This window comes from Peromyscus eremicus, chromosome 17, assembly GCF_949786415.1.
Source record: "Peromyscus eremicus chromosome 17, PerEre_H2_v1, whole genome shotgun sequence".
Lineage (NCBI taxonomy): Eukaryota > Metazoa > Chordata > Mammalia > Rodentia > Cricetidae > Peromyscus > Peromyscus eremicus.
The window spans coordinates 60,044,353-60,065,671 of record NC_081433.1 but is presented as its reverse complement, the minus strand read 5'-3'; the positions used below and the strand labels follow the sequence as shown (position 1 = coordinate 60,065,671).

Genomic DNA, 21,319 nt, shown 5'->3' with positions numbered 1-21,319 from the left:
TACAATATATGATCTCTAAATCTCATCTTTTATGTACCTTAAACAACTTATTCAGACCTTCATAACTTGCAAAAGCTTTCTAATCTTTTTTATTCTGGAGCCACCCAGTCATTATCATCTTCATATATCTAAGTCCTTTCCTAAGGCCATTTCCATGTTTATATTCTTCTATCTTGTTCTTTTATGTACTTGTTCCTTTTTATAATACCAGGAGACATAAGAACATTAACAAATATATTTATGATCTATTGTGAGAATTTTCTCCCCTGTGGAGGGGACGAAGCAATGTCTATACCATCCCCATAAGTCCCAATGACAATGCAAAATACAATTTCACAAAAGTCCACCCTTGGGGGAACCAATGAGTTTATTGAGTTTACTTACTGAACATGATTGAGGAGATACTTACAGGAGTTTGGATACTGTGGTGGTTTGAATCAAAATGGTCCCTAAAGTCCCATAGGGAGTGACACTCTTAGGAAGTGTGGTCTTGTTTGAGGAAAAGTGTCATAGTCACTTTCTGCTGCCTGTTGATCTGGATGTAGAACTCTGAATTCTTTCCTCAGCACTAATCTGCCTACATACCATCATGCTTCCTGCCATGATGATAATGGACTAAACCCTTTGAAAATGTAAGCCAGCTCCAATGAAATGTTTTCCTTTATAACAGTTGCCATAGTCATGGTGTCTCTTCGCAGAAATAGAAACTCTAATTAAGACAGACATCCAAAAGCAGCAACACGTGAATGTTTTCATTCAGTATGTACAATGGCTTTCCCACACCTGTATATGTGAATGTCAACTTCTCCCTACTCTTCCACTGCCTATATACTCTACCATTACATTACATTTCTCAGTGTACATGGATAACTTTCTTATAAATGCAAATACAGAATCCACCTCCTCCCAAGTCTTTCCCAAGATATGTGCTGTAGCTCCTCCCCAAACCACAAGGTCACATGTCATTAGGGATGAATTGCATACAGTTGCCTGGGAAAGAAGCTGTATACTCAGAAGGAGGGGATACCTCTTTCAATGATGAACTATCAACAGTCAGCAAACCTGGTGGTGGTCATCCTTTGTTAGCAGGCATAGCTGAACATCAGAAGATGCCAATTGTTTGTCTTAACACATTTCTGAGCAACAAGAATTAAATAAAAGAAAGCTGAATAGAAACTGCATATAAAATAATGTAATAAATTACACATTTCCTAGTACAATCTGTTAAACTAAACTTTAAAGAAAACACAAGACAGTCTTCATAGAATACATGGCATTACTACTATAAACATGCCTTTGGTTTTTAATGGGTGTATGTTGGCAATATAAAGAAACAGCAAATACATAACAAAACATTATCAAATTGATGTGTACAGCATCTAGTCCAAAACAACTAAGAAATCCCTCTTTAAACTATGATGCTCCAGCTTACTATAGCGAGATCTTTACACAGAACATTCTCTCTATCCTCTCCATGGATAAGCATCCCATTACTTGTTTTTACTACAGACATGTGAACAATAACAATATACATAAAAGGTGAATAAACATTTATATTTTAGCATCCTAATCTCTAACAGGCCTAGTTAACACACTAGTTATCTTCGGGATATTTTAGAAGTAGCCATCCCTTAGCTAAATTATACTTTGTGTAACTTACTATCTCCTAAGCACTGGTAAGTCCTTTGTTATACCAGTTCTACTTTCCTACATCACAGCTAGTAGTGGAGTGTTACCCAGTACATGAGATGCCCTTTACAACCTCCACAAAATTAACTCCAACTGAATCTCCTAAATGTCAAACTGGAAGTGCAGAGCTTCTAGAAGATACTTGAAACCAGGCCTTTATGAATTTGGCAACCTGTCTAGGCCTTGGGAGGTTTCTCTAAGGCCCTGATGTACAGAGAACAAAACAGAGCTCTTTGTCTAAAACCAGGAATATGCTTGGGAAAGCTGGTCATGTTCTGAGGTCAGGGCCTTTAGGAAGGTTTGCTTCAGATCCTGAGAACTCAAGTCTTTCCCCACATGGGGTTGTGGTTATCAGTCCCAATGCCACTGTGGACTTTATTGATAATGTTCTTGAGACACCCAGTTTTCTTTTTGAGCAACATTGATTAGCCTCCTGAATTTGTGTACTTCCTTTTAAAACTGTACCCTTTGGTTTACATTAACAAGAGACTTGCTGTTGAATTTGGTGCAAATCTCCAGCCCGTTTGAGATAGGTCTGTGCGGAGAGTGGAAGCCAGGGCTGGGAACCACTATGCCTTGTTCCTTCCACTCACCCTATCCAGTCACTCAGGCTTCACTAGCCAATCAGAGCCTCCAGCAGACCGATGGGCGGGTTCTTCCGATAGCAGGCTTCTTGCTCAGCTCCTCTGCTGAGGAAGTAGGAAGTTGTCTCTAGTGTTGTACCTCGTGCTCCGTTGTGGGGAGAGCGTGAGTGAGCTCGGCAGCTACACCATGGTGAGCAAGGGACTGTTGTGTCTTGACTGGGTGGAGCAGCCTGCTGCGGTGATAGAGGGGCCATTGTCCCCAGGCGGGGAGGAGTGGCCGGCCGTGGTGAATGAGGGGCTGCTGTCCCCAGACTGGGTGGAGTGGCTGGATGAGCCTCGGGAGCTGGTGTAATGGGTCCTCCAGCTGTGTGGGAGCTAGTGGCCAGACGCAGAGGTTCGGCGTGTTCCTGCCTGGTGCTGCGTGCCCTGCGTGATCCTGCGTGGTCCTGCGTGGTCCTGCGTGGTCCTTGCAACTCCCTGGGCTGGTGGAGCAGCCTCTGAATAACTTCTCTCCATGGGCTAAGTATGCACAGAGCATTGGAGCGGGACTGTGCTTAGAAATACCTAGTTGTTGACATCACTGTGAAATGTTGGTGTCTGTAGCGCTTGTATTGTCTTTATGGAAGACAGATTTGCCAAACTCAGGGAGCCCTGGTCTCTCTAGTATCTTACAGAAGTTCTCCATGTTTAACATTTAACATTTATGCTTAGGATCCATCTAGAGTTAATTTTGTGGACCTTGTAAATGGTATCTCCTATGTAAAGTAGCACTCCACTGCTAAACTGTGATATAGAAGAGTAGAATTAATGGTAATAGGATTGATGACATAAGAATTTACTAAATCATATGAGACATTAAGTCACATAAAGCAGAATTTAGCTAAGGAAAAAGCTCCCTTCCAAATACCCCAAAGATAAGTAGTATGCTAACCATGCCTGTTAGAAATTAAGTAGCATGGTAAGATGTAAATGTTTGTTCACCAGGATTAATCAGCCATTAAACTCCATTTTCATAACAAAGGAGATAACCCTGATTTACAACCAGGCAAAATGCCCAACTTTCATCAAAGAACAGGCCTCTAACTTGCTGCTCAAGGGTTTATTACAGGGTCACAACCAACATTAAGTCCTGATGTGCCATAAAGGTATATAAATTCTAGAACAGCTGCATCTCTAGCCTTTTTCAAAAGTGGTTTTGAGTTAAGGTCTCCCATGTTGATTGAGGTGGACTTGAACCATGTTTGTAGCCTCACAGGGCATTGCCCTTGCTATCCTCCTGACTAACCACCCTAAATCCTTGGATTACAGGTCTGTAGCACCACAGAGATCTAAAATTACCAGTTTGAGTCACATAGTGGACTGTCCTTTGCAGCAACAAGAAAAGGATTTGTGTGCGGAGTATGGCTTCTCCCTTCAGACCAAAAGAGGAGGAACAGTGTACTGTGTACACTGCAGGGGAAACAGACTAGATAACAGCTAGATTACAGAATGAAGTTTAAGGCAGTGAGCTGCAGGGGTCTCCATCATAAAGAAGGACCTGATGGGGCAGCATGAGTGATTATTGTCTGTGTAATTTCCCAGCATGTATTAATTCCTTCCATGTGAATGAAGGCAGACAGAATTTGGGGGTATACAATTTAGGGAGCATAGCTTGAACTACTGAGTATTCAGTTTTCAGTTAGGAAACTCTCTTATGCAGTTTTGTGCAGCCCTGTATGACACAGTTAAGCAATTAAGTCAGCTCAGAGGTTTGAGACATAGGCCATTGGCTGTAACTCTGTGTGTCAGCTTACAGCATTCAGTGACTAACATTTTACATGGGACAAAGTCATAAAGTCTCTTTTTAATGGCATTCTCTGTAGCAGGGAAGTGTCTATTCCATTTCAAAGTCAGTATAGCTAAGTGTTCTTCCAATTATTTTTATCATTTTAAAAAGTCAATTATTGGTATCATTTTTAAATTTTCATTTTTTAAATTAATTACTGCTCTAATCTCTATTTGTTTCTATTTTCCAATGTTTCCTGGTCACTAGGAGTTTCATTCCATTATTTTATTTTATTTTTTTTTTTTGGTTTTTCGAGACAGGGTTTCTCTGTGTAGCTTTGCGCCTTTCCTGGAACTCGCTTGGGAGACCAGGCTGGCCTCGAACTCACAGAGATCTGCCTGGCTCTGCCTCCCGAGTGCTGGGATTAAAGACGTGCGCCACCACCGCCCGGCTCATTCCATTATTTTCTTAAGTGCTATTTATTTAGTTATTTATTTATTAGTTTGTTTATTTAGATCAGTTTAGAGCAGTGGTTCTCAACCTGAGGTGGTGAAGGCATTCTTTTGGGGGATCAAATGACCCTGTCACAGAAGTCACCTAAGACCATTAGAAAACACAGATATTTATATTACAATTCATAACAGTAGCAAAATTATAGTTATGAAGTAGCAGTGGAAATAATTTTAGAGTTGGGGTGGTCACCACTGTTATGATATATTATGTGGGAGGAACCCCAAGGGTATCCTACGTGTGCAGGGAAACATGCTGGCTTGCAGGGCAGATGCAGCAGCAGGCTGGTGGGTGACCCACTCCATGTGGGCATGGCAGCAGGATGGCAGGTGGACATTCACAACTCAGATGCTACATTTGCTTGTTAATGGTTTATTATAATAGGGATACAAAAAGAAGATAGGAAAGAGGAAGAGAAAAGAGAAAAGAGGGGCTTGAGGAGTGCACACCTCATGGGACTGGAGGGAGAGAGAAAGGGGTAGAGTTTTTCCTTAAGAAGAGGCTTCTACATCAGGACACAGGGCAGCACCAAGGAGCAGGTCAGAATATTAACAACCACAACATGAAGAACCTGTATTAAAGGTTCACACCATTAGGAAGGTTGAGAACCACTGGTTTAGATCAATGTCTCCTGTTGCTCAGGCTTGCCTCTCACTATGTAGTTGAGAATTGCTTGAACATTTAATCCTGCCTCTGCTGCCCAGTGCTGGGAAGACAGTCCTATTACTCATTCTAGGCTGGGCTTTGACTGGTTTGTGAGAAGGAAAAATGGACCAGTTAATGGCTTTTATTGGGAACTTAAAAATAAAGAGAGACCTGTGTCGGAATTATATTCACTGACCAACTGTAAAGCAGGTGTAGTCAGCACAGAAAGGGATGGGCAGGAAGGAGGGTGTCCTGCTGTGACAGTAGTTGTCATTAGCAGTAAGTAGTGGGGCAATCAATCTTAGATGTTCCATAAATGTCCTGACTGGGCATTTCTCAGTTTCACAGACCAGACAATCAAGAATCTGGATAAAGAACTGAACTTTGGTGAAACCAAATTACTGTAGTTACACTAGTTCAACCAAAATAAAAGAACTGGATAAAATGGTATGGCCTTGCCTAACACATTATTATGTTCAAAGTTTAAGATGTTTGGCCTGAGAGAAACGGCATGAGTAGTACTTGGTGCTCTAATACAAACCCCTAGTCTCTGGATCACATGGCCATAAAGCCTGTTTCTACTTTTTAACATATTTTTTTGGATTATATTTATATCATTCCCACTATCTCTTTCCTGCCTTCAAGCCCTCCCATAGATCCTTTTGTTTATGCCCAGATAAAGGGGACTCCCAAAAGACAACCATGGAAACCAAATCCCATATGTAAAAGCAAAGAGCCTTTATTTCAAGCTCAGAGCTTGGACTCTCTGTCCGACACAGTGGTGAGAGCAGAGAGCCCTGAGCCCAGGCAGGGTGGGGTTTTTATCATTGCAGAGGTTGGAGTGAGGGAATTTCCAGGGTTCAGGACCCTGATTGGCTGACATGTGTTTAGGGGTATAGGGAAGGTTTGGAATGTCAGGTATTTCCCCTTAGATGCAAGCCCTCCCTGGGTGGGGTCAGCTCATGGCTTCTCCTGGATCCTGGTATTGCCTGCCAGTAAGCCTGTCACAGAGGCTGTGTCTGGGCCTCTAAGCCTGTCATGGCAGTTGTGTGGTCAAGCTGTTTGGGGCTCCCCCAGACCTTTATTGTTTTCTAATCCATGGCCTCTTTTGGCTTTAACAACAATTACTGTTTGAATGTGACCTGTGTTTGGCTGCAGGATTCGCAGCAATGAAGCAAAGAGTTGGCTGCACTGGATATTGAGTGTGTAATGACATGTGCACACAAAGGACCCTGTGCCTTAGAAGAGGAACAGGAAGTGCTCTGAGAGAATGAAAGATTCTACTAAAGTACAAATTTCTTAGACTAGAGCCTTGTCTGACCCTAGAGTGGATGGGCAGAGCTGGGAAGGCCTGTGTTTTCTGAGTCATTCGATCTTTCCTCACCCAGTAGGGTAACTGCTAAAGTCCTGAAGCCCAGCTAGGTGGTCCTAGCTAACAAGGGACTCTGGGAAGGCATAGCAATCAGGAGCACCAGTGGGAGGTAGCTTGCAGGTTCTTTCTAGAATTCTCCTCTAATTCTGTTATAGGGAGCTCTAATGAAGACCATAAGCCATGCCATGGTGAGTTTGGGGCCACTGTCTCCGGATCAGGAAGAACAAGTTGGCTGAGCTGTCAGAGGCCTAACTGTTGGGACTGGGATGGACCATCAGTCAGACTGTGGTTCTGTTTGTCCACGTGATGACTTGAGCCTTGGCCCTTGACTTCTGAGCCTCCCTGAGTGTGGATTTCCTGGGGAGAGGGAGGTTCTGCCACCCTGGCATGGGAGGCTGTGGTGCCTGTAATATCACTGTCCAGTGTGCACACACAGGCATTGCTTTTGATATGCAGTGGAAAGACAGATTGGAAAACTGAAGGTCTGGTTTCTAGAAGTTCTGAATGTTATATTCCACTTTCAGGTTTGTCTTATAAATGTTACAGATAGTTTAGAAACTGGTAGAAAGGAAGTGATGGGGATCATCCTTCAGCAATACATGATTAGAATGCTTTTAACTTTCTGCTACTGCCAGCCATCATGGTGTGATTCAGGGAAGTTCAGTTCCAGGAGACAAAAGGAGTTTCTGAGTTCTGGAGGTATCTCAGTTTTTCATGGTGTTGGGCGTGTAAATAGGGCAGATGCCACATCTTATGCCATAGTCTGTGTGGCAAGAAGCAGACATTAAATTATTCTTCTACATTGTTTTGTGATTGAACATCATTGGGGCTGGTTTTGCCTGAAACCATAAGGGAGCCTGAGGTACTGTAGAGCCCTAGTAGGCTTTGGAGGAAATCACCTCCATTTGAAGAGAGAGCTCTAGAGCATGGAACCCCTCTGAAAGAAATATCAGTAGCTTATCTTTCTCTGGAAGAAAGATCAGAAAGTTAACAGTTTGAGGGTCAGTTTTAGTTAATTTTGTGGGAGTTGTAAAGTCTGTTTATTTAATTTCTATACACATAGAATCTTAGGTAGCTGGGTAACGTAGGTCAAGGTCACAGTTTTCCTGCCTGTTTCCTTTAATCTTTTTTTTTTTTTAATGACACTGATGTTTTGTCTGCCTGAATATCTGTGTGAGGGTGTCAGATCCCTGGAACTGTAGTTACAGATAGTTGTGAGCTGCCATGTGGGTGCTGGGAATTGAACCTGAGTTCTCTAGAAGAACAGCCAATGCTCTTAGCCACTGAGCCATCTCTCCAGCCCCTCTTTTGATCTTTTGATTAAAAGTTGGCTATATTTTCATGATTTTGCTCTTGGCTTTTTCTCTCCATCCCCTTTATTCTTTCGCAAACATTGTACATGTTCTTGATTACCGTAACTTTTGTGGTAAATATATAAAAGTCACATTGTGTCCATGTGTGTACTGTTTTTTCACATTCCCATTGAGCATTCTGAATGTTTCCACTTTGCATGTTTTTGTAATCAGCTTTGTTGTAATAAATTGTGCAAATTGACCATATACAACATCTTAATATTGATACATCATGGTCCCAAGAATCTTTTATATACTTTATTCATTTAGGTTTCGTTGTTGTTAATCCATGAAAAACTTTTAGATTATTGGATAAGAAGTTATGGGGCTTGGTAGGTCACTCAGCACAAATTCTTCTTGGGGATGACCTGAGTTCAAATCCTAGCACCCAAATTAGGAGCCTCATAACCACCTGCTTCTCCAGGTCCAGGCGATCTGATACCCTCTTTTCTGGTGTGTCACCTGTACACACATGGAAGACATTCTCTCAGACATACAAACATGTGCATCAAAATGAGGATTCATTTGTTTTCAAAAGTGCTTGTGACTTATAAAACAGAACAAAACAAGTTGCTTTAGGTGTATAATACAAGTCAAACAATGTTTTGTTAAAAGTCTGTTATCTTGCATTTGGTTTGGAAAAGTTTTCCTTTCCTCACTCTGATGCAGACTTACATCTAATCATGCATCATAGGAAAGCGATCCTAACTTTTGTGAGCAAGAAGGTAGATAATGCATAGTTAGTATAACAAAAGTTATATTTTATTATGCTGATGGTCATCACTCAAGGTTCACACTCTAAATTCCTAACTGTGCTCCTAAGCCTATTTCCCCAAGGCTGCACATGTATATGATATATTTTATCTAAAGTTCAGGTTCAGTCTCTAACAGAAGTCTCTGAATCAAGGGTCAGGATGCTGAGGGAGATGCTCTAGCTACAAGACTGATCAAGGTGATGTCTCTCCACATGTCAAGAGCTGAGCATTGCTCTTATTCTTTGCTTATATACTGTCCAGTGGGTGTCATGGGGTTCTAGGACTGTGTCTGGTTATCTGGAGTGAGTGATATCACAAGGTTCTGGTTATCAGGTACACTTAGGTGTAGTCAGGTTCCCGACTAAGCTGTTTTTACGTGTCTAAAAGACTTTTTTTAATTTTTACTGTGCTCATTCCACTCCATCCGTTGGTCCTTGAGGCATAAACCGTGCCAATGCAGACCACATATAAGAATTATTAACAATTTCACAGCAGTTTGCAAATTTGGGCCACAACAGAAAAAGGAGAAAGCATACAACATATACTCTAATTACTAATAGACAAACAAATGCAGGAAAATAAATCTCAGGGACTATAACATACAATTATTAAGCAAAATGGTTGAAACAATATAAATCACAGGATATTGTTGTGATCCCTCTGGCATATAATTTCCCAAATTTATATTTTCTCAGGTTTAATATACCCCAAGTTGAAAACACATTTAGAAATAAAAGGAAATGCAGTCACTTTCAAATAAAAATGTTGTAAAAGGGGCATAGTAAGGTTGGAGCTATAGGACTCTGAGCTAAGCCAATCATTGTAGAGCATCATTCTAACCTGATCAGTGTCAAGTAGAATGTAGTTCATGGCCATAGGAGAAGTTTTTCTTCTTTTATTGATGAAAAGAGCAACTAAGAATCCAGTACTCTTCATAATTAGCTTCCAGTGATATTTCTCAGTTGTTTGTATGTTAACATTATGAAAAACAAATGATGAATATAAAGCATTAGGAAGTCTGTTGAGTCTCCAGAGCCATCCATCTCTGGTCTATGACCAGTGTATACAGGCCCGGTCTTTTGGTAAAAATGGCAGTGACATGTGGGGCTGAACCAAAAATCTGGAATACAATAATCTTGGCCTGAGGTATCATCATGGAGACAAAACATTTCCTGAAGAAGTTTCTTTAATATGACTTGTACAGGTGTGTCTGCCAGAATCATACATAGGTGGTTTGTTCCTTCTGGTGTAATAGTTTCTGGAGCACGTTGTCATAGTTCCTTCTAAAATGAAGTTTATTAAACAAGGCCAAAATAATCAAGGAATTATATGCCAAAAGGGCAACATGATGTATACAAAAAGCCAAAAACTCTCCTTTATCCAGTGGAGTAAGTTCCATGTGGGGAAGCAAGTATACTCAAATCTAAATATCCTACCATTCACATCAAATAAATAGCAGTTTTTAAACTTGGTAACTTTATGGGTATAGGCAACAGTGTCTGCTTTGAGTAGGGCTGATAAACGTAGGACTCTGTCTGTCTGTCCCACTATCCCTAGTAATCTCATAACCCATTGACTGTAATTGTGGCATATTAAAGGAAGAACAGTGAAAATGCTGTTAATGGCTTCCTAGCCTTTCTTAGCAAGTCATCAGGTTCAGGTTCATAATTATATAGGGTACCTGAGTCAAAAACATGTCTCTGTTCCAGGGTTAGGCTGGAGATCTTAGACGTGCTTACCTGTCCTGAGAAAGGAGCTGTAACTTAGAATTTTTGACTGGACATGAGCCTAGTGGTGCTTTAATTGCTTACATTTTTTTTTATTTTTACTTTCATTCATAAGTGAACTCATAAGTACTTGTTGGCTTTTGTTTCCTTTTCATGTGCATCCTTGTTGATTAGTTCCATTTGCAAGCAGTTTGTTAGTCTTTTCCTCACTTAGTCATTTGCTAAATTATGCTTCACTTTGTAATTCACTTCCACCATCTATATGCCTTCTCCAGGAATAAAACAGATACCAAAATCCATTCTTTCATAGTCCTTTACAACAAGAATGAGACATACCATAAAATAATCTTTTTTTATTCAGAATTTGGTTCTTAGTATAGAACTTGCTAGAATGGCTCTTTATATTATAGACCAGGCTGGCCCAAACTCACTGAGACTCACCTGATTATTATAAAATCACTTTTTATTCTAGAACTCAGTATATCTTTGAAGTTTAGTACGCACGTGGATGAAGTGTATACTTTTTTTGTCTTTCTTTGAGACAAGCCCCACTGCCTCAGCCTCCTGAGTTATGAGATTAAAGGAGTGATCCACAGTTTCTGAATCTGTTTTTGTTTTCATTGTGTTCAAAAACAAAAATAAGTCTTAAGAGGATCCTTACAATTTTAAAAACTTAAACAAGAAACTTAAGAATGATACAAATAATATAGGAGAGAAGGCTGTGGTGTCTTTGTAGGGATTCCATGAAACTGTTCACAGAACTTCAGTCTTAGAATATCCATTCCTATCCTCGGAATTAGTGTGAAGAGGTATATTTAGGTAATGTGGTAGAGGACATTTTTTAATGTTGAGCAATATCTCAATTGCATATTTATTAGTTCTTAAATTTGTGGGACTTTAGTAAATTACATATTTCTTTACTTGAAATTAGAAAATGTTTTTAGTAGATAGGAAAACTGCTTGTTTTAGAGAGTAAGTATTGCTTCTAAGGATTTTTAAGTTTCTAGCTGTATGATGTTTTTCATTCCATCAGTTCTGGAAATGTGTTCTCATGTTCTAATATATTCACTAGATATGTTGAGAATGCCTCATCAGAAAATCTGAAATCCTGTCAAAATGTTGAAAAGCCTTATGGATGATACAAGCTTAGCTGGTAAAGTCTAAAGAGACACCCCAAACATCAAAAGGTGCTGGAAACTTTTTTGTAACACACTGACATTTTGGAGAATTACTCAGTATTGCTCACTGGAAATAATTTAAGTTTTCTAGATATAATTTAATAATGCTTGCATCATTTTATAATAGTATTCAGTGTGGCCTTATGCTCATTTAAACAGTTTTGAATTAACAATAGAAAACTGCTGAGATACACTTGACCCTAATGTTGACATTGGAAAGTAACATAAATAGCATCCCTATTATTACAATTTTACAGTGAAGGAAATAAAATGGGAAACTATTGATAGGTGAGTCTGGAATTCTCTCTTTGCTGGTAAGTTCTAAACTCAGAAATGAGACAAACTGAAAACTTATTTGGTAGTGTTTAATAATATGGGATAAATTAGTTTAAAACTTGGCTATGCTCTTATAATACGTTTGTTAAACTTTCCTCAGTGGTTAGTTTTTAACCTAATTTGTAATGTCAAATTTAGGACTGTGGACATTATACTATAGTATACGTGTATAGCCCCTGGCCAGGTTATTACTTGGTAGTGTTTTCTATTTAAAAAGGTGTCTCAACTTTAAATCGTACCAAAAGTTTCTCTAGGAAGAAGCCACCTTCCCTCTTCTTAGGATAAAGCTTCTTTATTATGTTTTTAATAAATGAGGTTGAAAATTTGGTACAGAATTTAATATATTAATATTTGTATTTCAATAATTTGATTAACTAATAAGTACTTTTGGTCTAGTGCAAAGAGAAATATTTTTCTTTCTTTAAAAATAACCTAGCTTTAAAACAACACTGACAGCAAATAGCCAAACTAGTGGAAACACATGAACTATGAACCAATAGCTGAGGAGCCCCCAACTGGATCAGGCCCTCTGGATGAGTGAGACAGTTGATTGGCTTGAACTGTTTGGGAGGCCCTCAGGCAGTGGGACCGGGACCTGTCCTTAGTGCATGAGCTGGCTTTTTGGAGCCTAGGGCCTATGCTGAGACACTTTGCTCAGCCTGGGAGGAGGGTACTGGACCTGCCTGGACTGAATCTACCAGGTTGAGCCGAATCCCCAGGGGAGTCCTTGCCCTGGAGGAGATGGGAATGGGGGTTGGGCTGGGGGGGAGGACGGGGTGGGGCAGGAGGAGGGAGGACAGGGGAATCCGTGGCTGATGTGTAAAATTAAATCAAATTATAAAAGAAAAAAAAAACACTGACAGAATTACATTCATTAAATCTTTTCAGGTGAGTTTAAAAAAACACAGGAAATATTTTGTGATCAACAGAATGAGGTTTAAATATAAGGAGTCTGATTTTATTTTCAATTTTTGTTTTTGTTGACACAGGGTTTCATTGTAGTAGCCTTATCCAGTCTTGATCTTCCTGCCTCAGCATCCCTAGTTACTTTTTAAAAAATTGTATTCACATATTTGTGTATAGGGGATGTATGGAGGTCAGAAGTTCTCTCTCTCCAATCGTGTGGTGCTTGGAGATTAAACTCTGGTCTGGCTTGGCAGCAAGCCTCTCTACCCAGCTTTCTCACCAGCTGCTCAGTAATGCTTTTATTTTTTTATCTTTTTGAAACAGTGTTCCAAGCTGTGGATCCCTGATCCTCCTGCCTACACTTTTGAAGTGCTGGAGTATATCCACAATCTGAATTCTTAATGTTTCAACTCTGGTACTTTTCCTTAATTTTAGAAAACACCTAGGCATGCACATGGTCTAAGCATGTGTGCTTATAAATTTTGATATTTGAACAATAATAACAAGACATTTGTCTTATAGCTTTTTGTCAAGCCATTATTTTTACATTTCTGGTTTTTTTTTTTTAGAGAAATAGCTGTTGAGTATAATTTTATTGAATTTCTATTTTATAATACAAACATTTGGATGGTCCACTTTGACTGTTGGACCACTTCAGTCTCCTGTCCATATTTAAAGGCAGTCTTAAACTAATTTCTGTTTAGCTAGATTAAAAAAAGTGTAATGTACTTAGGGCTTCTGCTCTATGAATTACAGGAATTCTGGTAATAGCTTTGCTGTTTAAGTCTCCCATCTGCCTAAGTGGCTAGACTTACAGTCTCCTTTTCTATGATATTTTGTTTGTGTTCTGACAAGTAAAGCTTACCTGGAGATCAGAGGGTGGAGCTAGCCACTAGTTAACCATAGAGGCCAGGCAGTAGTGGCACATACCTTTAATCCCAGCACTTGGAAGGAGGAATCAGGAAGATCAGGAATTCAAGGCCACCCTGGGCTACACAAGCTTGAACCAGTCTAAAAAAAATATAGCCAGGCAGTTGTGGTACATACCTTTAATCCTAGCACCTGGGAGGCTTATGCTTTTTATCCCAGCATTTGGGAGTCTCATGATTTTTTGATCCCAGACTTGGGAGGCTCATGCCTTTAATCCCAGTACTAGGGAGGTGGAGACAGGAATATAAGGCAGGTGGGGACAGGATGGCCTCCTATTCAGTCTGAGATTTCATAGAGGTAAGAAGTCTGGTGGCTGGCGCTCTGCTTCTCTGATCTTTCAGCTTTCACCCTCAATATCTGACTCTGGGTTTTTATTGTTAAGGCCAATAAGGATCACACTTCAGTCTCCTGTCCTATTTAAATTGTTCAAAGTGTAACCTGGTACATGAACCTAAAAGAAACTTAAGGATGACAGCATATGTGGAATGCAAAATCTGTCCTAGGCTGGCTCCATTGTGAGTAGCATTAGCTATTGATGGATGCATGCTATCATTAAAGAGATTTTTCCTTATGAATCTCTTAACTGTGTGAGGTGATTTCTCCCTGGGAAGGCATATTAATTCTAGAACAGCTGCACTTCTAGCCTCTTAGAAAAATGTTTCAGAGACAAGCTCTCATGTTGATTCAGGTGGTATTGATTACAGTCAATTGCTCTCCAGGGAAATAACCTTGTTGTCATCTATATTACACCCCCAAAATTCTTAAATACTGTACCATTTCAGAGTTTTAAAATTATCCATTTGAGTAAAGTATCTATTACAATATTAACTATCTATTTCAGTCACAGGAAAAGAATTTACATATGGAGCATTGCTTCTGCCCTCAGACCAGAATAGAAGGAATAGTTTAGTGTGTACACCACGGGGAAAACAGGGTAGACAATCAGCTGCTGGAGTCACCATTATGAAAAAGGACCTGATTGTGGCAGGGTCATTGATTTTGTAATATCCCGGCATGTATTACTTCATGTCATGTGAATGAATGCAGACCAGATTGGTGGGTATCCAATATGAGAAGATAGCTTGAGCCAATGAATATTGAATTTCCAATAGCAGAACTTTCCTATGTATATATGTTCAATCCTACTTGACAAAGTTAAGTTAGCTCAGTGGTTTGAGATACAGGCCATTGATTGTAACTGTGTGTCAGGTTATGGATCTCAGAAGCCAACATGCACATATGGGCAATATCATATCAGTCTCTTATTAATAATATTCCCCCTACTATGGAATTTTTCAAATTCAATATAGCTAAGATTTTTAATCTTAAAAATGAATTATTTTTAAAAGTGAATTATTGGTATCATTTTTAAATTTTAAAATTTCATTTTCCTTGAACACATTTTTCTGTTTCTCTGTTTCTGTTCTCCAATGTTTTTTGGTCATTAAGAATTTCATTCCTTTTTTTCTCAAGTGCTATTGATTTATTCATTTCTGTTCAGAGCAGTGCCTCTTCTAGGCCAGGCTTGTCTTAAACAATGTAGTTGAAAATTGCTTTGAACACCTAAACCTGCCTCTGCTGTCCAGTGCTAGGAAGACAGTCCTGCAACTCCTTCCAAGTTGGGCATTGACTGATCATTGAGAAGGAAAAATAGACCCGTTAATGAGTGTCTTCCAATATATCTGGCTTTTATTATGGATTTCCAAATGAAGAGGGACCTGTGCATGAATTAAGTTTATTGACCAACTTTGAAGCTGGTATTGTTACAGTGCAGAAAGGGAGGGGCAGGAAAGAGGGTGAGAGCTTTTCTACTTTGACAATAGTTAAAATCAGCAATGGGGAATCGAGTAATCAATTTTAGATACTCCATAATTCTCCTGACTGGCCATTTCTTGGGGTCCATAGACCAGGGCAATCAAGAATCAGAATAAAGAACTGAACTTATCTTAAAACCAAATTACTATAGTTACTCTAGTTCAACCAAAATAGAAGATCTGGGTAAAATACTGTGACCCTGCTTAACAGGACCGTTATTTTCCTGGTTTAAGATGTAGAGCCTGAGAGAAAGATGTAAGTAATCCTTTGTGTGCTCTCATTATATATTCCTAGTGATGAGCACGTGGCCATAAAGCCTGTTTCAACTTTTCAAAATTATTTTTTGAAATATAACTTTGTGGTATCCACAGTCTCTTTGCTACCTCCAAGCCTTACTGTGACCCCCTCATTCTTTTCTAATTCATGGCCTGTTTTTGCTTTAACAACAGTTACATGGTAACAGCAGTTACTGCTTGAGTGTGACCTGTGTTTGGCTGCTGGACTTAACCAGCTATGAAACAGAGGGTTGGCTGAACTGCACATTGTGAGTGTAGTAGAAGGTGCATACAAGGGATTCTGTGTCTTGGAAGAGTAACAGGAAGTGCTTTGAGAGACTGGCAGAATTTCTACTAAAATACAAATTTCCTAGACCAGGGCCCTTTCTACCCCTAGGGCAGAAGGGAAGACCTGAGAAGGCCTGTGCTATCTTAGTCATTTGATCGCTGCTCACTCAGTAGGGGAGCTGCTAATGTCCTGAGGCCCAGCTGGGCTGCCCTAGCTAATGAGGCATTCTAGAAAGATTTAGCAATCAGGAATACCAGTGGGAATTAGCTTTCAGGTTCTTCCCAGGATTCTCTGTTTCTGCTACAGGTACCTGTGAGGGAGACCACAGCCATGTCATAGTGAGTGTGGGGCCACTGTCCCCGGACAAGGAGAAACAAGTCTGCTGAACTGTCAGAGGTGCTGGGGCAGGGATGGACGACGGGCCATTGTGTGGTTCTGTTGATACATGTGGTGACCAACCTGTGCAGTGGCCCTTGGCCTCTGAACTTCCCTGTTGTGTAAATTCCCTTGTGAGGAAGAGGTTCTGCTGGCTATGGGAGGCTTTGATGGTTGTAATATCACTGTCTAGTGTACACACACAAGTATTGCTTTAGGTGTGCAGTGGGAAGACAGGTTGGAAAACTGAAGGTCTGGTTTCTAGAAGTTCTCAACTTTGTATTCCACTTCAAGTTTGTTTTATAAATGTTACAAGTAGTTTTGAAACTGGTAGAAAGAGATGATGGGGATCATCCTTCAGTAATACATGATTAGAATGTATTTAAATTTCTGCTACCTCCAGTCACAATGGAATGATTCAGGGAAATTTCTGGGAAGAAAAGGAGTTTCTTGAGCTGCAGGGGTTTTTCAGGTGTGCATGGTGTTGGGTTGGTGGAGAGGGCAGATTCCACATCTTGTGCCATAATCCATGTGGCAGGAAATAGACCTTAAGTTATTCTTCTACATTGTTTTGTGTATGGGAATCAGTGGGGCTGGATTTGCTGGAAACCACAAGGGGACACAAGAGTTTGCAGAGCCATAGCAAGAGATCACTTCTATTTGCAGAGAGAGCTCTAGAGCATGGGGCCACTCTTTGGAAGAAATATCTGTAGCTGGAGGGTCAGAAACATAACACTTTAAAGGTCAGTTTGAGTTAATTTAGTGGGAGTTGTAAAGTCTGTTTATTTAATTTCTATACATATAGAATCATAGGTAGTTGGGTAACATTGGTTAAGATCACACTTTTCCTGGCTGAATTTCTTTGGTCTTATGACTAAAAGTTGACTGTAGCTGGGCGGTGATGGCGCATGCCTTTAATCCCAGCACTCGGGAGGCAGAGCCAGGCGGATCTCTTGAGTTCAAGGCCAGCCTGGTCTACAGAGCAAGATCCAGGACAGGCACCAAAACTACATAGAGGAAACCCTGTCTCAAAAAAAAAAAAAAAAGTTGACTGTATTTTACTGCTTTTGTTCTTGGCTTTTTCTCTCCATCTCTTTACTCTTTTTTTTTTTTTTTTTTTTTTTTTTTTGGTTTTTCGAGACAGGGTTTCTCTGTGTAGCTTTGCGCCTTTCCTGGAACTCACTTGGTAGTCCAGGCTGGCCTCAAACTCACAGAGATCCGCCTGGCTCTGCCTCCCAAGTGGCATTAAATGTATCATAAAAACAAAGATGGGTTAAATATCTTTGTCTCTTATTGTCTTTGCAAGTCACCATATGGCTACTCCTTACTTGCGGGACCTCAGAATATATCTGAGCCCTCTGGCCACTAGATTCAGGTTAACAAAACCTTACATATCCTTTCATATGGATAACATTAAGGATTATTTTTTTTGATGCTCTATTTTATTAAAAAGCTGTTTCTAGAGTTGGGATCTGGCTCTCCCCTTCCCTAAATTCAAGCATGTTTAAAAGCCTCTTTATGTCCTTTATCAGGTTGAGCCTCCTGACGCAGACACTAAAAATGAAACATCAAAAAAAGTTAAACTTAATTTATATAAACATTCTACACCTCCAAATTTATAAGTTCATTTTATTGGATTTAGTTAAAAAAAATCTATAAATCTATAAAAGGATGTAAAGTTTAAACCTTAAGTTGTGAAGATCTAAACAAATGTCTTAAGGTCTAAGAAGGTATATTAAGGTATATAAATATAAGCTGTAAAAGTCTGAAGATGTAAAAGCTTAAATTATGATAAAAATGACTTAAGTATTTAAATGCAAGTAATTAATTGCAAGTTATTAAGTTATATAAATACAAATTATAAAGGTCTGAGGACATCAAGACCTGGATTGTGAGGATCTAAAAAAGATGTTTTGGAGATACTTGGATGGATACAATTTATAAAGATATAAAAAAGGCTTAAGGTATATAAAAAATGTTTCAGATTTCTCTCCTTTGCTATGGTATTATGATATTAAGACTTTAAAAGCTCAAAGTTTTAGCATTAACCAATGGAGTTCTGACAAGCTATTAATCTAGCTCTAAAAATACGGACTACTTATTGTTTAGTCACAAGCTCAAGAATTTCCACGGGGGGGGGGGTGTGGAAAGGGGGTGGCAGCGGTGGCGGCGCATGCCTTTAATCCCAGCACTTGGGAGGCAGAGGCAGGCGGATCTCTGTGAGTTCGAAGCCAGCCTGGTCTACAGAGCAAGTTCCAGGACAGGCTCCAAAGCTCCACAGAGAAACCCTGTCTCAACCGCCCCCCCCCCCAAAAAAAAAAATCAACAACCACAAAAGTGTAAGTTTCCTTTAGTTATCCTCTAAATATAGACTTAAAGGTACTTCTCATTGGACTAAAGACATCTCTGTTCAATCAGTAACTGATTCTCTGGACATAGAAAAAATGTTCATGCCTTTTATCCCAATGCCATAGCCTTTGCTATGACACCAAGATGTAAATCTGTTCCAGCTGTTTTACAGACACCAGTTAACTGCCTTTTCTATAATATGGATTTCAGTATAATGATAATACTAATATATCTAAAACTTTCATCTCCTTTAGTAAAAACTAAAATTCATATAAGCTTCTAGGAATCAAAATCATAAGGCTTGCATCTATCTGTCAACAAATCAAACAAAAAGGATTCCAAATGTAAAATTTCTCTTTTTCTTTAAACTTTAAGTTCTGCCCAACCTGTGTCTTAACAGAGTTCCACCTGGCTGACAATCACCATCCCCCGCCTCAACAAAAACCCAAACAAAACAAAACAAAAAACACCTGTAAATTACAAGCTACTGAGCTCTGGACTTACTAAATGTTAATACAAACCAGTCCCGCTGATATAAGTGCTCCCTCCCCGTCACCTGGAACAGCTAATCAGATGCTTCTTACAAACAAGCCTTTGCTTAAGCCTCTCAGCCTTCCTGGGCCCTGACAACATATGCCTCAGCTCACCTGAAAGCAGCTATGGAAGGCATCATCCCTGCTACCATAACAGTGGCTAGATAGGTAAGTTCAACAAACAAACAACTCACTAACACCAATGGCTAATGAGACCAGGTAATTTCCTGGAATTCTGGGAGCTGTAGTTCTTAAAAGATAACACCTACCCAAGTACCAGGTAACTTCCTAGGACTCTGGGAGTTATACTTCTCAAAATATAATAACAAACAAAGCCTTCTAAAAAGGTATGATTACATATGGGTTTTGTCCATATAATGTAATGCAGAAAATAGGTTTTCAGTGGGAAATAGACTCCATGAAAAATTTAGCTAGAGGTCATTTACATAATATTTTGGCCCCAACTTGTTCTTATTGAGTAACGTGGATTTAAAAACTAATGGGCTGATTTCTTAGAAATAGTATTAATTCTGTTAGATGGTTATTACTGATGATTCATTCACGTCTATAGTGAAAAAGAAACAAGTGGGACAGAAAAAATGAAATATGTTTTTTTTTAATGTGTTAGTTTATTTTCTCAAAACTGTTTCAGTATCAATACAATCATCACTTCTTTTGTCATAGTAGGCCTACAGAGATTAAATTCAATAAATAAATTTGAGGACAGAATAATTGGGCCTTTGCTCAATGTTTACTGAGAAAAATGTGTTACTAAGATTTGCAATATAGCTTGCTACTTAACTGACTCCTTGGCAAAGATATTTCCAATATAAAATATTTCCCTGCAAGTGTTATTTATAAACACATAAACTTGAAGAGCCTACAGAAGAAATTAAGGAGGAAAATCAGCCTCATATTTGACATAAATTTCTTTTGAGGAGTTCCTTAGAAAAATTTCTGGATTTGAATTTGACATATTAAGCAATGTTCTGTCAGAGACAATAGAGAATACTATAGTTAAAAGTGGATCAGTTACCAGAGATGTTAGCAAATTCCATAGTTTTTACTTGATAAAACAAAAGTTCACCCTCTCCAGAGGATTCAAACTGCTAAATTTTTGCTATAATTAAGAGACCATTCAGGCGGTGGTGGCGCATGACTTTAATCCCAGCACTTGGGAAGCAGAGCCAGGCGGATCTCTGTGAGTTCAAGAATTCGAAGCCAGCCTGGTCTACAGAGCAAGATCCAGGGCAGGCACCAAAACTACACAGAGAAACCCTGTCTCACAAAACCGAAAAAAAAAGAAAAAGAAAAAGAAACCTTCCACTCATTCTAACTGCAATTGAAGAATAAGCAAGGTTTCTACTGAGTAGTTGCCATTTCAAGTCACACACCACTGCCATCCTCATACCTACTGCCTTTTTTATAGATAAATCTACCCAGTACAATGTATTAAAACCGGGGGGGGGGGGGGAGGGAAAGTTTGATTAATTAATTAAGAGAAAATATACACAGAAGAAGCAAATTCCCAGAAAACATAGCAATACCAAATAGTCTTAAATTACTCTAATCACTTACTGAAAATTGTAGGTAGATGAATTTCTAAAGGGTCTTATTACATAAAAAACATGGGAGCCAGATATTGGGGTGAATGCTGAAAGATCAAAGAAGCAGATAGCTAACCTCACCTTGCCAACTTCTCAGCCAATCCTGTTTCCACGAATCCTCAGACTAGAAACCTCTGAGTCCTCACCCAAATGGATCTTAGCTGAACTGCTACTAAAAGCCTAAAGAGACCTCTAGTTCCTGGTCCTCATGCCTTATATACCTTTCTGCTTCCTGCCATCACTTCCTGGGATTAAAGGCATGTGTCTTTCCCAAGCAAGACATGAGATCTCAAGTGCTGGGATTAAAGGTGTGTGTCACCATGCCTG

The 21,319-nt window shown here is 39.5% G+C and overlaps 1 protein-coding gene across 1 annotated transcript in view; it reads left to right on the top strand.

Annotated features, from left to right (window-relative positions):
* The first annotated feature begins 2,367 nt into the window (after positions 1–2,367).
* Positions 2,368–21,319, top strand: part of LOC131894702 (zinc finger protein 431-like) — a 43,719-nt gene continuing 24,767 nt past the window's right edge. The window contains exon 1 of the mRNA XM_059245009.1: positions 2,368–2,463. Coding sequence (XP_059100992.1) covers positions 2,461–2,463 — 3 coding nt within the window. The 5' untranslated portion in view covers positions 2,368–2,460. The remainder of the gene's footprint in view (positions 2,464–21,319) is intronic.